The sequence below is a fragment of the Maniola jurtina genome, chromosome 16 (genome assembly GCF_905333055.1).
Source record: "Maniola jurtina chromosome 16, ilManJurt1.1, whole genome shotgun sequence".
NCBI classification, from domain to species: Eukaryota; Metazoa; Arthropoda; class Insecta; order Lepidoptera; family Nymphalidae; genus Maniola; species Maniola jurtina.
The window spans coordinates 2,381,376-2,396,051 of record NC_060044.1 but is presented as its reverse complement, the minus strand read 5'-3'; the positions used below and the strand labels follow the sequence as shown (position 1 = coordinate 2,396,051).

The following is a 14,676-nucleotide window of genomic DNA, read 5'->3' as shown; positions in this document are numbered from 1 at the left end:
ACAAAAAATTGTTACTATTCAGTTAATAACTTAATAATGGTACAATCAGTAAACTTTTCTAGCCATTCTTCAAACTTTTTGATAACGTTATTCAGCTTATTTATATCGTTAGGTGTCTCTAGATACTCTTCTGGAGCAAATCTCGGTTCTTGCATACCACTTACATGTAACCAAATAGCGAAAACAGCATCGTCGATATTTGCCACAGAGCGGCGACATAACCTCGCAGACATAGCACAGACTGTAACTAAAGATTCCATGTTTCCAATCGAAACAGCTTTGTTTCTCTCTCTACGAGCCGCTAGAAAATAATTACTTAAGAGATTTTGAGTGTCTTCATCTATAGAAACTCTTATACCTCCTACTAGATCTATATAAACTGATAAATCGTTCAAAGCTTGTTTCTCTACAGCAGTTGTTTTTGGAGGTTCTATCGCTTGTTGCAGAATGAAATCGGCTAACTCATCTGTGTATTCTCCATAATCACCGCGACAAACAGTGCCGAAAACTCTAGCTATATCGTAAAGCACTATTTTCTTAAAATCCATCCCTTGCGCCCACACTGCACAGTTCAATTTTACTTTGTTAATGTCATGCTGAATTTCGCCAGTTTCAATGGCTGATACAATCGAATGTATATGCTTTTGGTTGTAAACTTGTAATGGCAAAGGCATAACACATATACCTCCAGAAGCTCCTATTAAAGTAGTGGCAATGGAAGAATTAGATGCTCCTAACACAACATTTGAATCGGCTAGCTGGCATGCTTGCTTCATTATTTCTGCGACGTAACCAGTATCATATCCTGCAGCTAAACAATGTAAAACAGCCGAACCGCATAATTTTCTAGCTTTAATACTCACCAAACTTAGCAATAGATTTATTTTGACGTTCACGAAACTGTTGAAAGGGCTAACTTGTACACCAATGCTGGATGCAAGGCAGTAGATGAACTTCCATGGTTTTTTATCACACGCGGCAAACAATTCTTTGATGTCTGGAGGGATAGGCGAAGTAGGTGGTGCTGGATGAGTGCAAGCCTCTTCTAAGCTCCAAACAGCTGTAGCCTTTTTCAAAACTACAGCGTTAATAAAATAAGTCCCACCTAACTGCAAACTTTGAATTAGATCGTCGACTATAGTGTGTTTCTTCGGGAGCAAATCGTTTTTAAATTTAAATGTAGCTTCGACCTGGTCACCGCATCTTCTCAAACCGCTGTTTTCAAAGAGAGTGCTTCGGCATAGATAACATTTGGGAGGAGTTTTCGGTATAAATTGTAATACTACTTCATTGCCTTCACATTGTTCGGGGCACGACCACACCGTGTGGTAAACGTAGTTCGTTGGCTTAGATATATTTATGAGTAATCCTTTCAAAGAGTCAATACCTGCATAGTGTCTCAGTTTCGGATTTCTAATAACATGAGGAAAACTCTTCAATCTAATATTAACAGCGACTTGTGATAATCGTACGTGTTGATTCATATCATTGTCTGACGATTTAAGACATGAATACAGAATATCATTACAGGATCGTTGCCATTTCAACGGTTCTCTCATCAGATGCTCCCCAAGTTCGGGGAATAACTCGAGCAAATCCATGACGTCGACTTCAAGTAAGTACCTGAATGGTGGGAATTTACTCACTGTTTTCTCGTTCAATTGATCCAGGAAAGCCTCACATTCATTTTTCATGTCGAATAATATTCGTCTTTTGTCTAAATATAACAATAATTTTAAATCTAAATGCATAGCGTCGCAAGTAGGTAAATAATTTAAGTAATTTCAAAAATTGGTTATGTATAATATCTACTTTATACTTTTTAATGTTTTCCCACCTTAGACGATAATATGAGGAATATTGATAGGTTTCCCGCCTTTAATTTTTTTTTCATAAACCATAAAGCAGGTTGCTTGTAACTTCCTTTACTAATTAAAAAAAAAACAGCATGAACCAAATGAAACTATCGATGATGAACTCAGAACAAATGAAATTCTAAGTAAGTTGTGTTCGAAATTCAAATCACCCCGCCAAATCTATTTTCTTATTATACCTAATTTTCAATGTTTTCTTATCATCTGTTTGTTTTTTTGGGTTCCGTTATCTCCAGAGAAAAAAGAAACGTTCATAGGATCACTTCGTTTTCTGTCTGTCCGTCTTTTGTATCTTCCAAGTACCTACTTCCCGTTGACCTAGAATCATGTAAATTGGCGGGTAGCATTGTCTTGTAGCACAAGTTAAGGAAAAAATCCGAAAGCCGTTAATTTGTGGCTACACAAAAAAAAATTAAGTAGGTATTATTTTCTTATACGATAGTAGGGAATCCTTCGTGTGCGAGTCCGACTCGCACTTGACCGTGTTTTTAATTGCTATTCATACCAGCTATATAAAGGTCCTATAAAAAGTTTGCCACACAAGCAATAGACCTATAATAAGTACCTCATTGAAATGCCTTCTTGAGGTCAGCAGCTAAGTTAAGATCTTTCTAGAGAGTTATCTCTGCTGACTCTGAAGAGTAAAGAGCTCAAAATAGATTTTATGCTGCAGTAAATCGTGTTTAAACTTTATCCTCAGTTAAAACCAATTTAAACAAGCGATACTAGTGACTAGACATCGTTTTGCACCTACGCTAGGCATAATAACCACTCAGCCTTTGCCTACGCATTGTTTTTCGAATCTGTGATCCTCAAGGTCAAGTGGTACCTACTTAATTAGCTAACTCTGGAGCGGAAATGCCGAAACCAATATGCAAATGGAATCAAACGATCAGTACCATGCCTTAGCGCCTTGTTGCTCATTCATTGTGACAGTAGGTACCGTCGCGCACTTCAGTGAAAGACGTTCTTGCTGCACCATTTAGCTGAATTGTTGGAATCTATAGAGCGACTTCACTTTGACTTTGCTTAGATGTAAGTTTCAGTTAAAACGAGACAGATATTTTATGTCAGCGGTATAGGGCTGTCTCGTTTTAACCTGTGCAAAGTCAGTGTAGATCTCACCCTAAAAATGCCAATTTTTTTTTTTTGCAGAAACGGTTTCCGCTTGACGAAAATAGGGTGTTGGACTGTAGTAATAAAATAGAATAGAATATATTTTTATTGAAATAAACTTTTACAAGTGCTTTTGAATCGTCAAATGATAATTTACCCAAATAATTTATCACTGCTTCGGATTTCGGAATGCCGTTCCTACCGAGAAGAACCAGCAAGAAACTCGGCGGTGAAAGAAAATGATGTGAAGTTTTGTATAGCGTTAGTTTATGGGGCTAGAATTCAGTATTAAAGAGAATAATTAAAAAAAAAGATTTTTCGTTATTTCTAACATAATTATGACGTCACAATGCTCAAACGACAAAAACATTGTTCAATTTTTTTACATAAAATATACCTAAGTACTACATAGTTACGTTGCTCAAGATCGGTTTATCTCCCAAAATCCTGAATTTCAATATCAACAAAAATGCTCAATCTCATGAGATAAACTGATAAGGTAAGCTGATACGAAAAATTCAAATTTACAATACCTTTCTCAACTTCTCAAGTTAAAAAAATTAAGGTTAGATAAATGTAGTGTCCTAACTTAGAACTGAAAAATTAGCAGATAGAGTTCGGCCTCCTATTCGCGGGGTCCTAGGTTCGTTTCGGGCACGCACTTTTCGGAAAACTACGAGTATATACCTACTGTAGGTATGGGTTTTAATTAATTAAATATTAACTACTTGCTTTATGGGTGAAGCATTTTATTCTGATGAGAGAAGACCCGTGCTCATTAGTGGACCGGCGATGGGATAAAATAATGGTAAGGTAGGTATAGTACGCGACAGGTCGAGATGGCAATCGGAGTATGAGACGGGGGGACGCCCCGCACACCCGCGCTATCCCGCACTGGGCTATGCGGGGCGTCCCCACGCCGATTGCCATCTCGACCTGTCGCTAACTATACCTACCTATACCTACTTTATCCAAGTGGAAAATAGAAAGTTCCTCTAGTGGAACTACGAGTAGGTAAAGCCATGGTTCTGGAGTCTGGACACGGCCAATTTTTACAACTACCTAGGTTCCTAGTTTCTCTTCCTACGTATAGTTGTGAAAAAAGAGGTTTATAGTTTCTGATTATAAGTAGTGGTATGTGCTAGAGTAGATTAGGTATCTAAATTGCACTTATACCGTGCGCCTACGCACAATAAATCCACTGACCTCTATTTTACGTATATATATTTATGTATAGATAATTCTGACGATGTTATCATCTTTGACTAAGGCCATGTCTAGACATACAGACAGACAAGTCTATTTATGTGAATTTCAGCTCAAGTGAAGGGATGAGAGTGAGGGAATGGACAGTGTTCACTCAGTGGTTGCATCTCGAAGTTTACGTCATCAGTGCCGGCTAGAGAACCTACGCAATGACTAGCAGAGAAAAATGTGATGAGGCGTAAGTTCTTTATCAAGTTCTTTAGCAATGACTAAATGTGCTCTCATAAAGCCGTGGTGGCTGACTGAAGGAAACGAAAAGGCCAAATTCGGACCACCAAATTCGACCAAATGGGCCATCTTGGGCCAGTTGATGTACATCACAACTAGGCCACACGTTCCCGTGGCCACATACTATTGAATAAATAGCTTCTATTGATTAATAAACAATTAACTAATGCAACTTATGCTGCATTTTGCCATATTAGTCGAGTCTTTAGTCCTAGCCTTAGAAATTTGCAAAGGAAACACGCCGCGCCATGACAAAAATAAAGTTGGATGAGTCAATAAATTAATGCATTTGCGTTACAATTACAAAGGACGTTATAAATAGTAGAAAACTGTATATCTACCTATACGCTTCGATAAATGCGTATTTAACTATCTAGTACGTGTTGTAAAATTCTATTTTAATTTAGATACGATTGATCGATAGATAAAGTTAATTTAAACAAAAGATATCCGTTCTAATATTTTAAAATCATTAACAGTAACTATAAAGTAAAAAAATGCTAGAGGAGAAGAATGGATGAAAGAATAAAGTTATAAGAGAAATAACCAAACCTTTAACTCGACTAAGACCTACCTAGTTAGTAGTTACCTATAAACTCACAAAGAACCGAGGTACCTATAATCTATATGGCGTGACAGCGATGACAGAGCCTGGTTCCTCGTGTTCCCACGACAACAGCTACAGCTGGGCACGAGGTCGTCTCCTCTCAGAAGAGGACTTTAGGCTGTGGTCCACCACGCTAGCCAACTGCGGATAGGCAGACTTCACACAGCTTTGGGACCATTATGGAGAGCTCTCAGGCATGAAGGTTTCTGCATGATGTTCTTCACCATTCAAACAAGTCACAACTAATATTAATTGCTCGAAACGCCCATACGAGCTCCGAAAAGTAAGAGGTGCATTGCCCGGGGTCGAACCCTAGACCCTCCGATCTCCGATGTCTGTCACCATTCACCGGAATTTTTTATGAGTTTTTGACAATACGATCCCTCTGGATTACGGTAGAAACAATGACAGCTTCGCATCATCATGCCATCGCAATTATCTCTGACTAGTTGACACTCTCTCGCTATTGCCTAAGATGTAATATTGTTGATGTAGGTATGTACTATAAATTCTGCCAATCACGGCAATTGAGACTGTAGCAATGATTGATGCAGCGTTTTCGTAATCGACCTGCTTGATTATTTAGATTTGTCTCCAGTTTTCGGCGCGACTATACATGAACGGAGCGGGGCAAGTGGGCGGAGTGAGCGTATTTTTTAAGCGGAATCTGTGCGCGGGCGTCGCGTGGGGCTTCCACGGTCCACGGAGTTACCAACTAAAACCACTCGATGCCGGATCACGACAAGTACCAGTTGCGCCCGCGCGCCGCGCGCTCCCGCGAGCCGCGTTCGCGACGCACGCCGCAACCCTTGAGCAAATACAGAAGAAAAACCGCGAACGCTCGCGAAAGAAGCCGGATGAGGGAAATAAACCGAGCGTTTGAAACATTGAGGAAAGCTGTGCCGGCTTCCGAAATCACAGGCGCCCCAGTTCCATGCGAGAAGTTGACGAAGATAACCACGTTACGGTTAGCGATGAAGTATATCACCGCTCTGTCCGCAGCCCTGAGAGACTCCAGTCCTGAATCTAGCTCCGATTCTCGTCCAGAACGATGGTCTTCGCCAATGTGCTCGGAGTTGTCAGAGTTCTCAACAGAACAAGAGACAACCTCAGAATTCGCCGAAGACTCCCTATCGCCCTTCGACTCATTCTTCGCGGAGTTCGACTATGAATACATCGACAGAACATTTACGTGACAGTGCAGTGTTTTGGACTATTTTCGGATTAATTAATTAATTAAGGAATTCCTCAATCTCTCGTATTGCCATATTAATTATATTAATTAATTTTATTTTTTAAATGTTTTTGTAAACATAGTCTATCGAGTGAGGTTTTGAGATTTTATTAGTGTTGTGTAATTATTATTATTATTGCTTAATTAATAAATTGTTTTTGTTATGTTAGAGAGTATGTGATTGATTTTTATGTGAAAAAAATTATGGCGGCTGGTAAATTCCTAAATCGACCTCAGTTATTTTGTAGGAGTACCTACTTAGGTAGGTTCCGTAGATCATAGGTCATTGATAATACAGAAGTTCTAGTGTAACTTTTTGCCTATCGCGCTCCTTTGATAGGGTCTTGACATTTAAGAGAAAAAATAAAGAAAAAGCTCTAGACTCTGGAGGAGTGACTCTAGTGCGCGAGAGCGTTTTCCATACATACGTAGTTTGGTCCTCATTTGAATATTAAATGAAAGCTCTGGGGACCGTGTAAGAGAAGTAACCCTTACTTCTATTAGCATTAACTGATAAGTGACAGCTTTGGCTAAATTCATAATAAATCAGTTATTTAGGAAGACTCGGGAAAACGTAACGTTAAAATCTTGGAAAATTATTGATCTACTAGAACCATCGATGTATATCGATGACTAGAACCTCTGTAGTCAGTACTCAAATCCTTTTAACAGTTTTAGCGGTCTAACTTTGCCAGCGTGGTGGACTACATGGCTCCTTCCCATTATGAGAAGGGACCCGTGGTGGACTATAGCCATACCCTTCTCATTCAGAGAGGAGACCCGTGCTCAGTACTGAGCCGGTGATAGATTGATAACATGATGATTATGATTCCATAAATAGCCTCGATAGCTCAACGGTTATGGAAGCGGACTGAAAACCGAAAGGTCGCCGGTTCTAACCCCACCCGTTGCACTATTGTCGTACCTACTCCTAGCACAAGCTTTACGCTTAATTGGAGGGGAAAGGGGAATATTAGTCAGCACGATAAAGGCTAATAAATATTCTTTTTAAAAAAAAAGGTAGGTGTTGTCAACAAGGCAACGTTCGAATTTCAAACAATAGATCTGAATAATCTGTGCAATGAGGCAAATCGAGAAACTTAGTAGGTATAGGTAATTGAAGAAGCGTGGGCTATGACGTACGGTTCAGTAAGAGGCCCACAGCCACACAGTCCCACCTGGATACTGGCGTCACGGAAGATAAACCCCTGTCGTAATGAGCCGGGGCCCACGCGCCTACCTCTAGTCTTCATTGTTCCGTCGGCTGGGCTAAGATTAATGCAATGGCTGCCTTGTTGGGTTCCGTACACGAAGTGTGCTAACGGGACCCTACACAGAGCCTCCAGTCGTCCGTCCGTCAGTCTGTCAGCGGACTGTATAATTTTTTTTATTCAGTTAAACTTTTACAAGTACTTTTTAATTGTCAATTAGTACCTACATCTTAACACTGGTTCGGAATGCCTTCGCGTGAACCGCAAAAGGTAAAGAGTTGAATTAACGTGTACCTATTTCTATTGCTGCTACAATAAATTATAATAAAAATTCAAGATGGCTGCCACAAAAATTGAAATGAATCGTTATCTTAAATTAAAGGATGGTACCTTTTACTACGGAACGTTTTGTGTACGAGTCCGACTCGTGCTTGGCCAATTTTTATTGTAATTTGTCTATTGTATCGATTCTAGGACGTGTACCTATTCTATACCTACACACGTTTTGCTCTACGCTTAGTACGAGTTCGCACGTCTCAATAACGTTGATAAATTTCGAACATCATCGTGGAAGTTGCTTTTATCCATTCATCAACTAGAAAGGAGCTAAAGATCTTCAAACAGCTGAACAGATTTTCTTAGATCAATAGTTAAGAACGATATCGATCGAGTCACCTTTCAAACAAAAACAAACTGAATCAAAATCGGTACAACCGTTTAAGAGCTCCAATGCACAAGTCAAACTTATAACTGTTTGCGCTGGAGGTTAAAAATAAGTACCATTGTACACTTAATTATGTAAAGGTTATATATACTTAATTTATAATTACGTAAACAGTGTTTCTATACTCGAAATCTAGCAACGTTGTCCAGGTTTGTAAACTAGTAGTTTCGTACTCGTACTAAGCCTACTGTTTAGCTGCCAGTCTGAGCTAAGTGAAATTTTAGAACAGTGATGAGTAAGTAAGGAGTAAGTATATTTTTCCCACGAAGTAACGGAGAAGGATTATCTATGCTTTTCAGGTAATATACGATTTATCTTGCTGTATCATGTTTCTATATTATGTCTGTTGTGTTTATGTGTGTGTCTATGTGTTTGGTCTGGTGGCAGGCTGCGGCCGTGGCTAGTTACTACCCTACCGGCAAAGCCTTGCTGCCAAGCGATTTAGCGTTGCAGTACGATGCCGTATAGAAACCAAACGAATAATAGGTTTAATGAAAACTGCCATACTCTTTCCAGGTTAGCTCGCTTCCATATTAGACCGCATCATCACTTACCACCAGGTGAGATTGCAGTCAATGGCTACCTTGTATCTGAATAAAAAAAATATCTTCAATGGTATGTAAAATCTGCCAATCCACATTTGACAAGCTTGGTGGACTGTGGCCAAATTCTTTCTCCGAAGAAGGCCGGTGTTGGTTTGAATGATGAGAAATCAGTTGCAAGTAGAATTAACCTATAGGTTTTCTACTACCTACTTACCTAGGTATAATCGTGTGCGAAATTTTGTATCAAAAACACTTTCTGCCAGGACAACGTCATCAACGGGTAGGTATCCTACGTCCCAACTCAATTAATTTTGCACAACAGAAGTTAAATAAATCTTTGATAATATTAAGATCCCATGTTGCGAATTAAGATAGAATCAACACAACACGTCTTCGGGCAGAAAAAAATGCAAATCTTATGCAATGAACGTATCATGCAATAAAGGTCGAGTATCCCGGCTTACCCGTTAAGGTTTAAACGGATTGCTTTCCCGCCAAATACGGCCGCCATGACAGTTCATTGAATTATGTGATTAAATGACACGACCAAAAAGTAATGGAGCCTTATTCCAACAGAAAAGATGCTATACGCAAATTATCCCCGTGCCATATTGTGAGACCAGTGGGTCTAAAAATTTTAAGCATCTTTCTTGCAGGCTTCATCACGGTGCATGGCATATTCAATCTTCCTACGATAACATGGACCATGCTCACGACCCTCTTATGGCAACGACGCGGTGAAATATTTTATTTTTCAACTTGAACAGTTATGCGTGATGCTATGCATTATATCTGATTGGCTCCTTGAAGCTGTCATTGAATTGAAAAATTAAATATTTATAATTTTTGTGATACGTACATACATATGTGATACACTTCAAGGTTTCTATCGCGCCTGGAGCGCTCTCACCCTACTAGGTCACGGTTCACTTACTGCCCAGTGCGAAATTTAAGATTATGTATTTCGTTTCAGTATTCAAGCGACTATTTTGCAATTTTTGATATTTAAATTATTCAAAATAATTAAGTACCTAATTTCATGTCCCAAGATAATATGAAAGAGACGAGAGGACCGAGAATTCTTCTCCTAGGCGAGTTACTTCACGGCCACGACGTATGAGATGGATCTGCGAAACTTTTTTATTTTTGGGCTTGAACAGTTATGCATGAAGCTGTCCATCATATCTCAATGGGTCCTTGATGATGCATTACAACTGAGAGCCTAATTTGCTGTGTCAACTTACATATAAGGAGTTCTGTCTTCAAGACTTAGCCCTAATTCGCACGAGCGTTAAAAAAGCGTGGCGTTAAAACCGGGCGTTGCGTTGAAAAAAAAGTGCGCGTTAAAAAAGCGTTGACGTCTGAACAGATACTTGGGAATTCATTTGTTCTATTCAAACGCTTTTTTGACGAACGTTAAAAAACTCTCGTGCGAATGAGGCCTTAAAGTTGGCCTAACAAATCGCAGTAGCGCAATGGTTAAATAGCAATGAAAAATATATTTTCACCATCAAATTTTCAGGTTACGAACTTGTTTCAGTTTATTCGGATGGTCCGGTATCGATCCCGGGCACGCTGTTTTAAGCAAATAAATATAACTTGCTATAACGGTGAAGGAAAACATGGTGAGGAAACCTGCATGCCTGACAGTTCTCCATTATGTTCGCAGAGGTGTGTAAGCTGCGAAGCCTATCAATCCGCATTTGGCTGGTGTGCTGGGCTTTAACATAAACCCTTCTTATTCTGGAAACACATTCTCAGTAGTGGGCCAGCCTGCCCGCCAAACATGATTCTAGGTCATGGAAAACCCTGTAGGTTTTTCATTCCCCTGATACCAAAGCCATAACAGGAAAGGAGAAGAAGACGAGTTTTAAGGCCTCTTGTACATTATAAGATTTCTTGTCTTACGAAAAAGAAATTCAGTCATATTGGAGATTATAGTACATATTATATTAGTTTCAAGATATATTTATTCTTGTCTAATATTCATGTCTTATAATGTGCAAAGGCAGACACTACACACAACGAAGTGATCTTATAAAGGCTTCCTTTATTTCTCTGGGATACGGAACCCAAAAAAGCTGTTCTTTCGACAAAGTTGGGGTCTTAAAGTTCGCTACTTTAAATAAAACATAAAAGCAACATAATTTACGGCATGCATTCACATTTATTTGGCATTCTGATTGCAGCAAGAAGTAATGGGTTCGCGAGTGCGCTGCGCGTGGGCAAACCGCCTCGTCAACAATATCATTTTAAAAGGATAAAAACCGGTCAAGCGCGAGCCGGACTTGCACACGATGGGCTCTGTACCATCGTACAAGATTATGTACATTTTTAGGGTTCCGTACTGCACGCACAACAGATGGAAAAGTTTAAGTGCGGAAACCAGCCCAGAGAGAAGAAAGAAAAGAAAGAAGGGTTCCGTACCTCAAATTTCTTATCTGTCTGTCCGTCTGTCGTGTCTGTCAAGAAAACCTATAGGGTACTTCCCGATGTCGTAGAATCATGCAGGTAGGTTATAGGCCTTATAGCACAAGTAAAGGAAAAAATCCGTAAACCGTGAATTTGTGGAAATATTCACAGAATATGTTAAAAATTTCAATTTAATTTTCATAGTGACCATTTTGAAATTTTTATTATTTGTTATTAATTGTTATAGTGTCAATATAAATACATATTTTGTAAAAATTCAAATCTCTACCTATTGCGGTTCACGAGACATAGCCTGCTGACAGACAGACAGACGGTCGGATGGACAGCGGAGGTAGTAATAGGGTCCCGTTGACAACCTTCGGGTACGGATCCCTAAGGGTTAGGTACCTATAGGTACTTTTACCTACCTACCTGTATGTTACGAGTACCAGTCCTGATTTGGTGGCTAAGCAAAGCTAAATTTTTAGTTCGTTTTCCTCAATGAAACTGACTTTAGACCACAGTCCACCACGCTAGCCCAGTTTGGATTGGCGGAACCTACTTACCTACAGATTATGAATTACTAGCTGATGCCTGCGACTTCGTTCGCGTGGATATAAGTTTTTTTAAAATCCCGTAGGAACTCTTTAATTTTACTAGTGTCAATCGAAGGTATAATCTATCTACATTCTGAATTTCAGCCAAATCCGTCCAGTAGTTTTTGCGTGAAAGAGTATAACAAACCTGCACACCGGCTTTATAATATGAGTCCTATGTTATGCGTCGGGGTGTCACCCAGTCCCCGGAGTGTGTAAGGCCCGCGCTCCTGAAAAGATGATAAAGCTTTAGGTCTACCACGCTGGACACGTGCAGATCGGTAGTACACTTCACACACCTAATTTATTTAAATTGAAACAAAAATAGCTTTGAGGAAAATTGGATACGCAATACCTATAATTAGGTACCTACCTACTTAGGTACTTTAAACGTAAGCATGGTTGGGTGATTAATAAAATACTCATAATTAGTAGTGAGGTGGTCTCAAAATAATTTCAGATAAATAAAACTTAATTAGAACAAACATCGACTAACTCCGTCTATTCTCCGAACAGGGACTGATTACATATTTTTTAACCAACTTTCAAATAGGAGGAGGTTCTCAATTCAGCGCGTTTTTAGGGTTCCATACTGGAAGGGTGCGAATCACCAAATGGTACTCTAAAATGGGACTAAGCCTATAAGGTTATAAGTGATAAGTGATCCTATAAGGGTTCCGTTTTTCCTTTTGAGGTACGGAACCCTAAAAAATGTTTTCCAAAAGCTTAGCTGATACTCGAAGAAAGCAGCATCATCAGCCAACGCCTACTTGCTACTAGCTATATCTATTAATTGAGGCCCAGTTCCACAGTAGCTGACAATATAATTATTGAGAGGAACTTTATGATAATAATGGTTGCGATTTCAAAAGAACTGTTGATAAGGTTTACTTAAACGTTATATGGTTTAATGATGATCAACTGTCATCACATTGGAAAACAATGATGTTACAAGTAACTAAGTCACTTTTTTAACCGACTTCCAAAAAAGGAGGAGGTTCTCAATTCGTCGGAATCTTTTTTTTTTTTTTTTACTTGTAACATCATAGAAGGAAAAAGGTTTTTTGTTTTTAGATTTTACTGAGTTTTAATCAAAGTAACTAAGTAAATGTTTTCTTTATTTTAAGACAATATCTTTTCTAAGGCAATAAGGATACACACCACACTAGCACATTCTGTGTCATATGTGTGTAGCATAGTCCTGAAAATAATACTGTAACCTAACTTTTACATACTCTATAGTACCTACCTAAAATGATGACTGAGTGGCCTTACTTCGATGCAACGCTCAATAGGGCTATCAATGATGTTATGATTACATTGTTTAGATAATCGTTTTGGTGATTCGCTGAATTTATAGTATTCTAGCAAGGTCAGTGCATTTTAACATGATTTTAGCCAAAAGTGAAACAGTGTCTTATATATAAATTAAATTATGAATGTTTTCCAAGAAAACACGTCATCGCATTAAGCTTATTTATATTACAAGCTTCTTAGAACTAAGATGAGTCATAAGTAACGGAGAAATAAATATGCACTAACAATCAATCACGATTAAATGCTTTTAAAAACAAATCACAGTTTAATGTTAACAATTAATCCTCTTATCAAGTTGTGGATAAACCGGGCCTTATGACAAAACGAGTAGGACGCGCGTCCAAATACCACCTCATTTGCAAGGCCGTATGACATCACAGTGCACCAACGGCATTTTTCACGGAGATTGTGCAAAGCGCGGATACTCGAAGCTCGCAAAAGGCGTAACTGTAAGAAAATAAACAGTTTTGGTTATGTAATCCTAGTTAATGTTGATTTATGGTCATACTAGCCGATGCCCGCGACTTCGCCCGCATGGATTTAGGTTTTTCGAAATCCCGTGGGAACTCTTTGATTTTCCGGGATAAGAAGTAGCCCATGCGCTAATCCAGGATATTATCTATCTCCATTCCAAATTTTAGCCAAATCCGTCTAGTAGTTTTTCCGTGAAGGAGTAACAAACACACACACACACACACACACACACAGACACAAACACACATTCACACACACTCAAACTTTCGCCTTTATAATATTAGTGTGAAGTGTGATATCCTTCGGTATGTCTATAATCCATATCTATTCTAGAGACTAATATTATAAAGACGTATGTATTAGTTTGGAGGGTTTAGGGGTAATCTCAGGAACTAATGATCCGTTGTAGTACCTTGGGAGTGGGACCCTTAATGTCTATTGGTTTTTCGAACTATGTGCCCTGCTCATTGCCACTTAACTTCGTAATCCGTTGAGCTATGTCAATTACTCTGGTTCTTTCACGGATCTCCTCATTTTTATCTCGTAGAGATATTCCAAGCATAGCTCTCTCCATCGCCCGCTTGAACGTACCGTTACCTACTGTGTTTGCCAAAATATCCAATAAACAAAGTTATCGCGAACTCAACGCAATCAGGTAGCTACTTATCTGTACAAAGGAACTGCATTAAAACTTCGTCTTCAGTTTTAACGGTGCTAAAACACGATAAAGGTACTGTACACTTAAGGCATTAATCCTACTGCCAACGGTCTGGAGTTCAGAATAAATTCTGCGTTTTAAGTCCAATTGTCAAATCGAAGGCAGCACACCCTTGCTTATTTAACCATTTAAATATTCATGTATATCAAGGTATAAGCATACTTATATACTCTCATTTATTTATTTTTCCCATTTTATCCTATTTTTAAACAACAAACAATAAAATAACAAAAACAACAGAAAAAATAACAGAAACACAGAAAAAATAACAGAAACAACAGAAAAAATAACAGAAACAACAGAAAAAATAACAGAAACACAGAAAAATAACAGAAACATAGAAAAAATAACAGA

At 38.8% G+C, this 14,676-nt stretch overlaps 2 protein-coding genes across 2 annotated transcripts; one reads left to right on the top strand and one right to left on the bottom strand.

Moving 5' to 3' along the window:
- Nucleotides 1–14: 14 nt before the first annotated feature.
- LOC123873429 lies at nt 15–1,787 on the bottom strand. The gene is made up of 2 exons (XM_045918273.1): nt 1,647–1,787; nt 15–1,067 (listed from the first exon to the last, which is right to left on the bottom strand). Exons 1-2 carry the CDS (start codon nt 1,749–1,751, stop codon nt 15–17), a joined length of 1,158 nt encoding a protein of 385 aa, XP_045774229.1. The 5' UTR covers nt 1,752–1,787.
- Nucleotides 1,788–5,689: 3,902 nt separating this feature from the next.
- LOC123873148 (helix-loop-helix protein delilah-like) lies at nt 5,690–6,498 on the top strand. Its single transcript, XM_045917858.1, has one exon. It carries the CDS (start codon nt 5,820–5,822, stop codon nt 6,285–6,287), a length of 468 nt encoding a protein of 155 aa, XP_045773814.1. The 5' UTR covers nt 5,690–5,819; the 3' UTR covers nt 6,288–6,498.
- Nucleotides 6,499–14,676: the final 8,178 nt, after the last annotated feature.

Coding starts and splice junctions, on each gene's coding strand:
- LOC123873429 (XM_045918273.1), bottom strand. CDS start 1,751: ATGCATTTAGATTTAAAATTATTGTTATATTTAGACAAAAGACGAATA. Junction 1,068..1,646: donor ATCAATTGAACGAGAAAACA/GTGAGTAAATTC, acceptor GTTTTGAAAAAG/GCTACAGCTGTTTGGAGCTT.
- LOC123873148 (XM_045917858.1), top strand. CDS start 5,820: ATGCCGGATCACGACAAGTACCAGTTGCGCCCGCGCGCCGCGCGCTCC.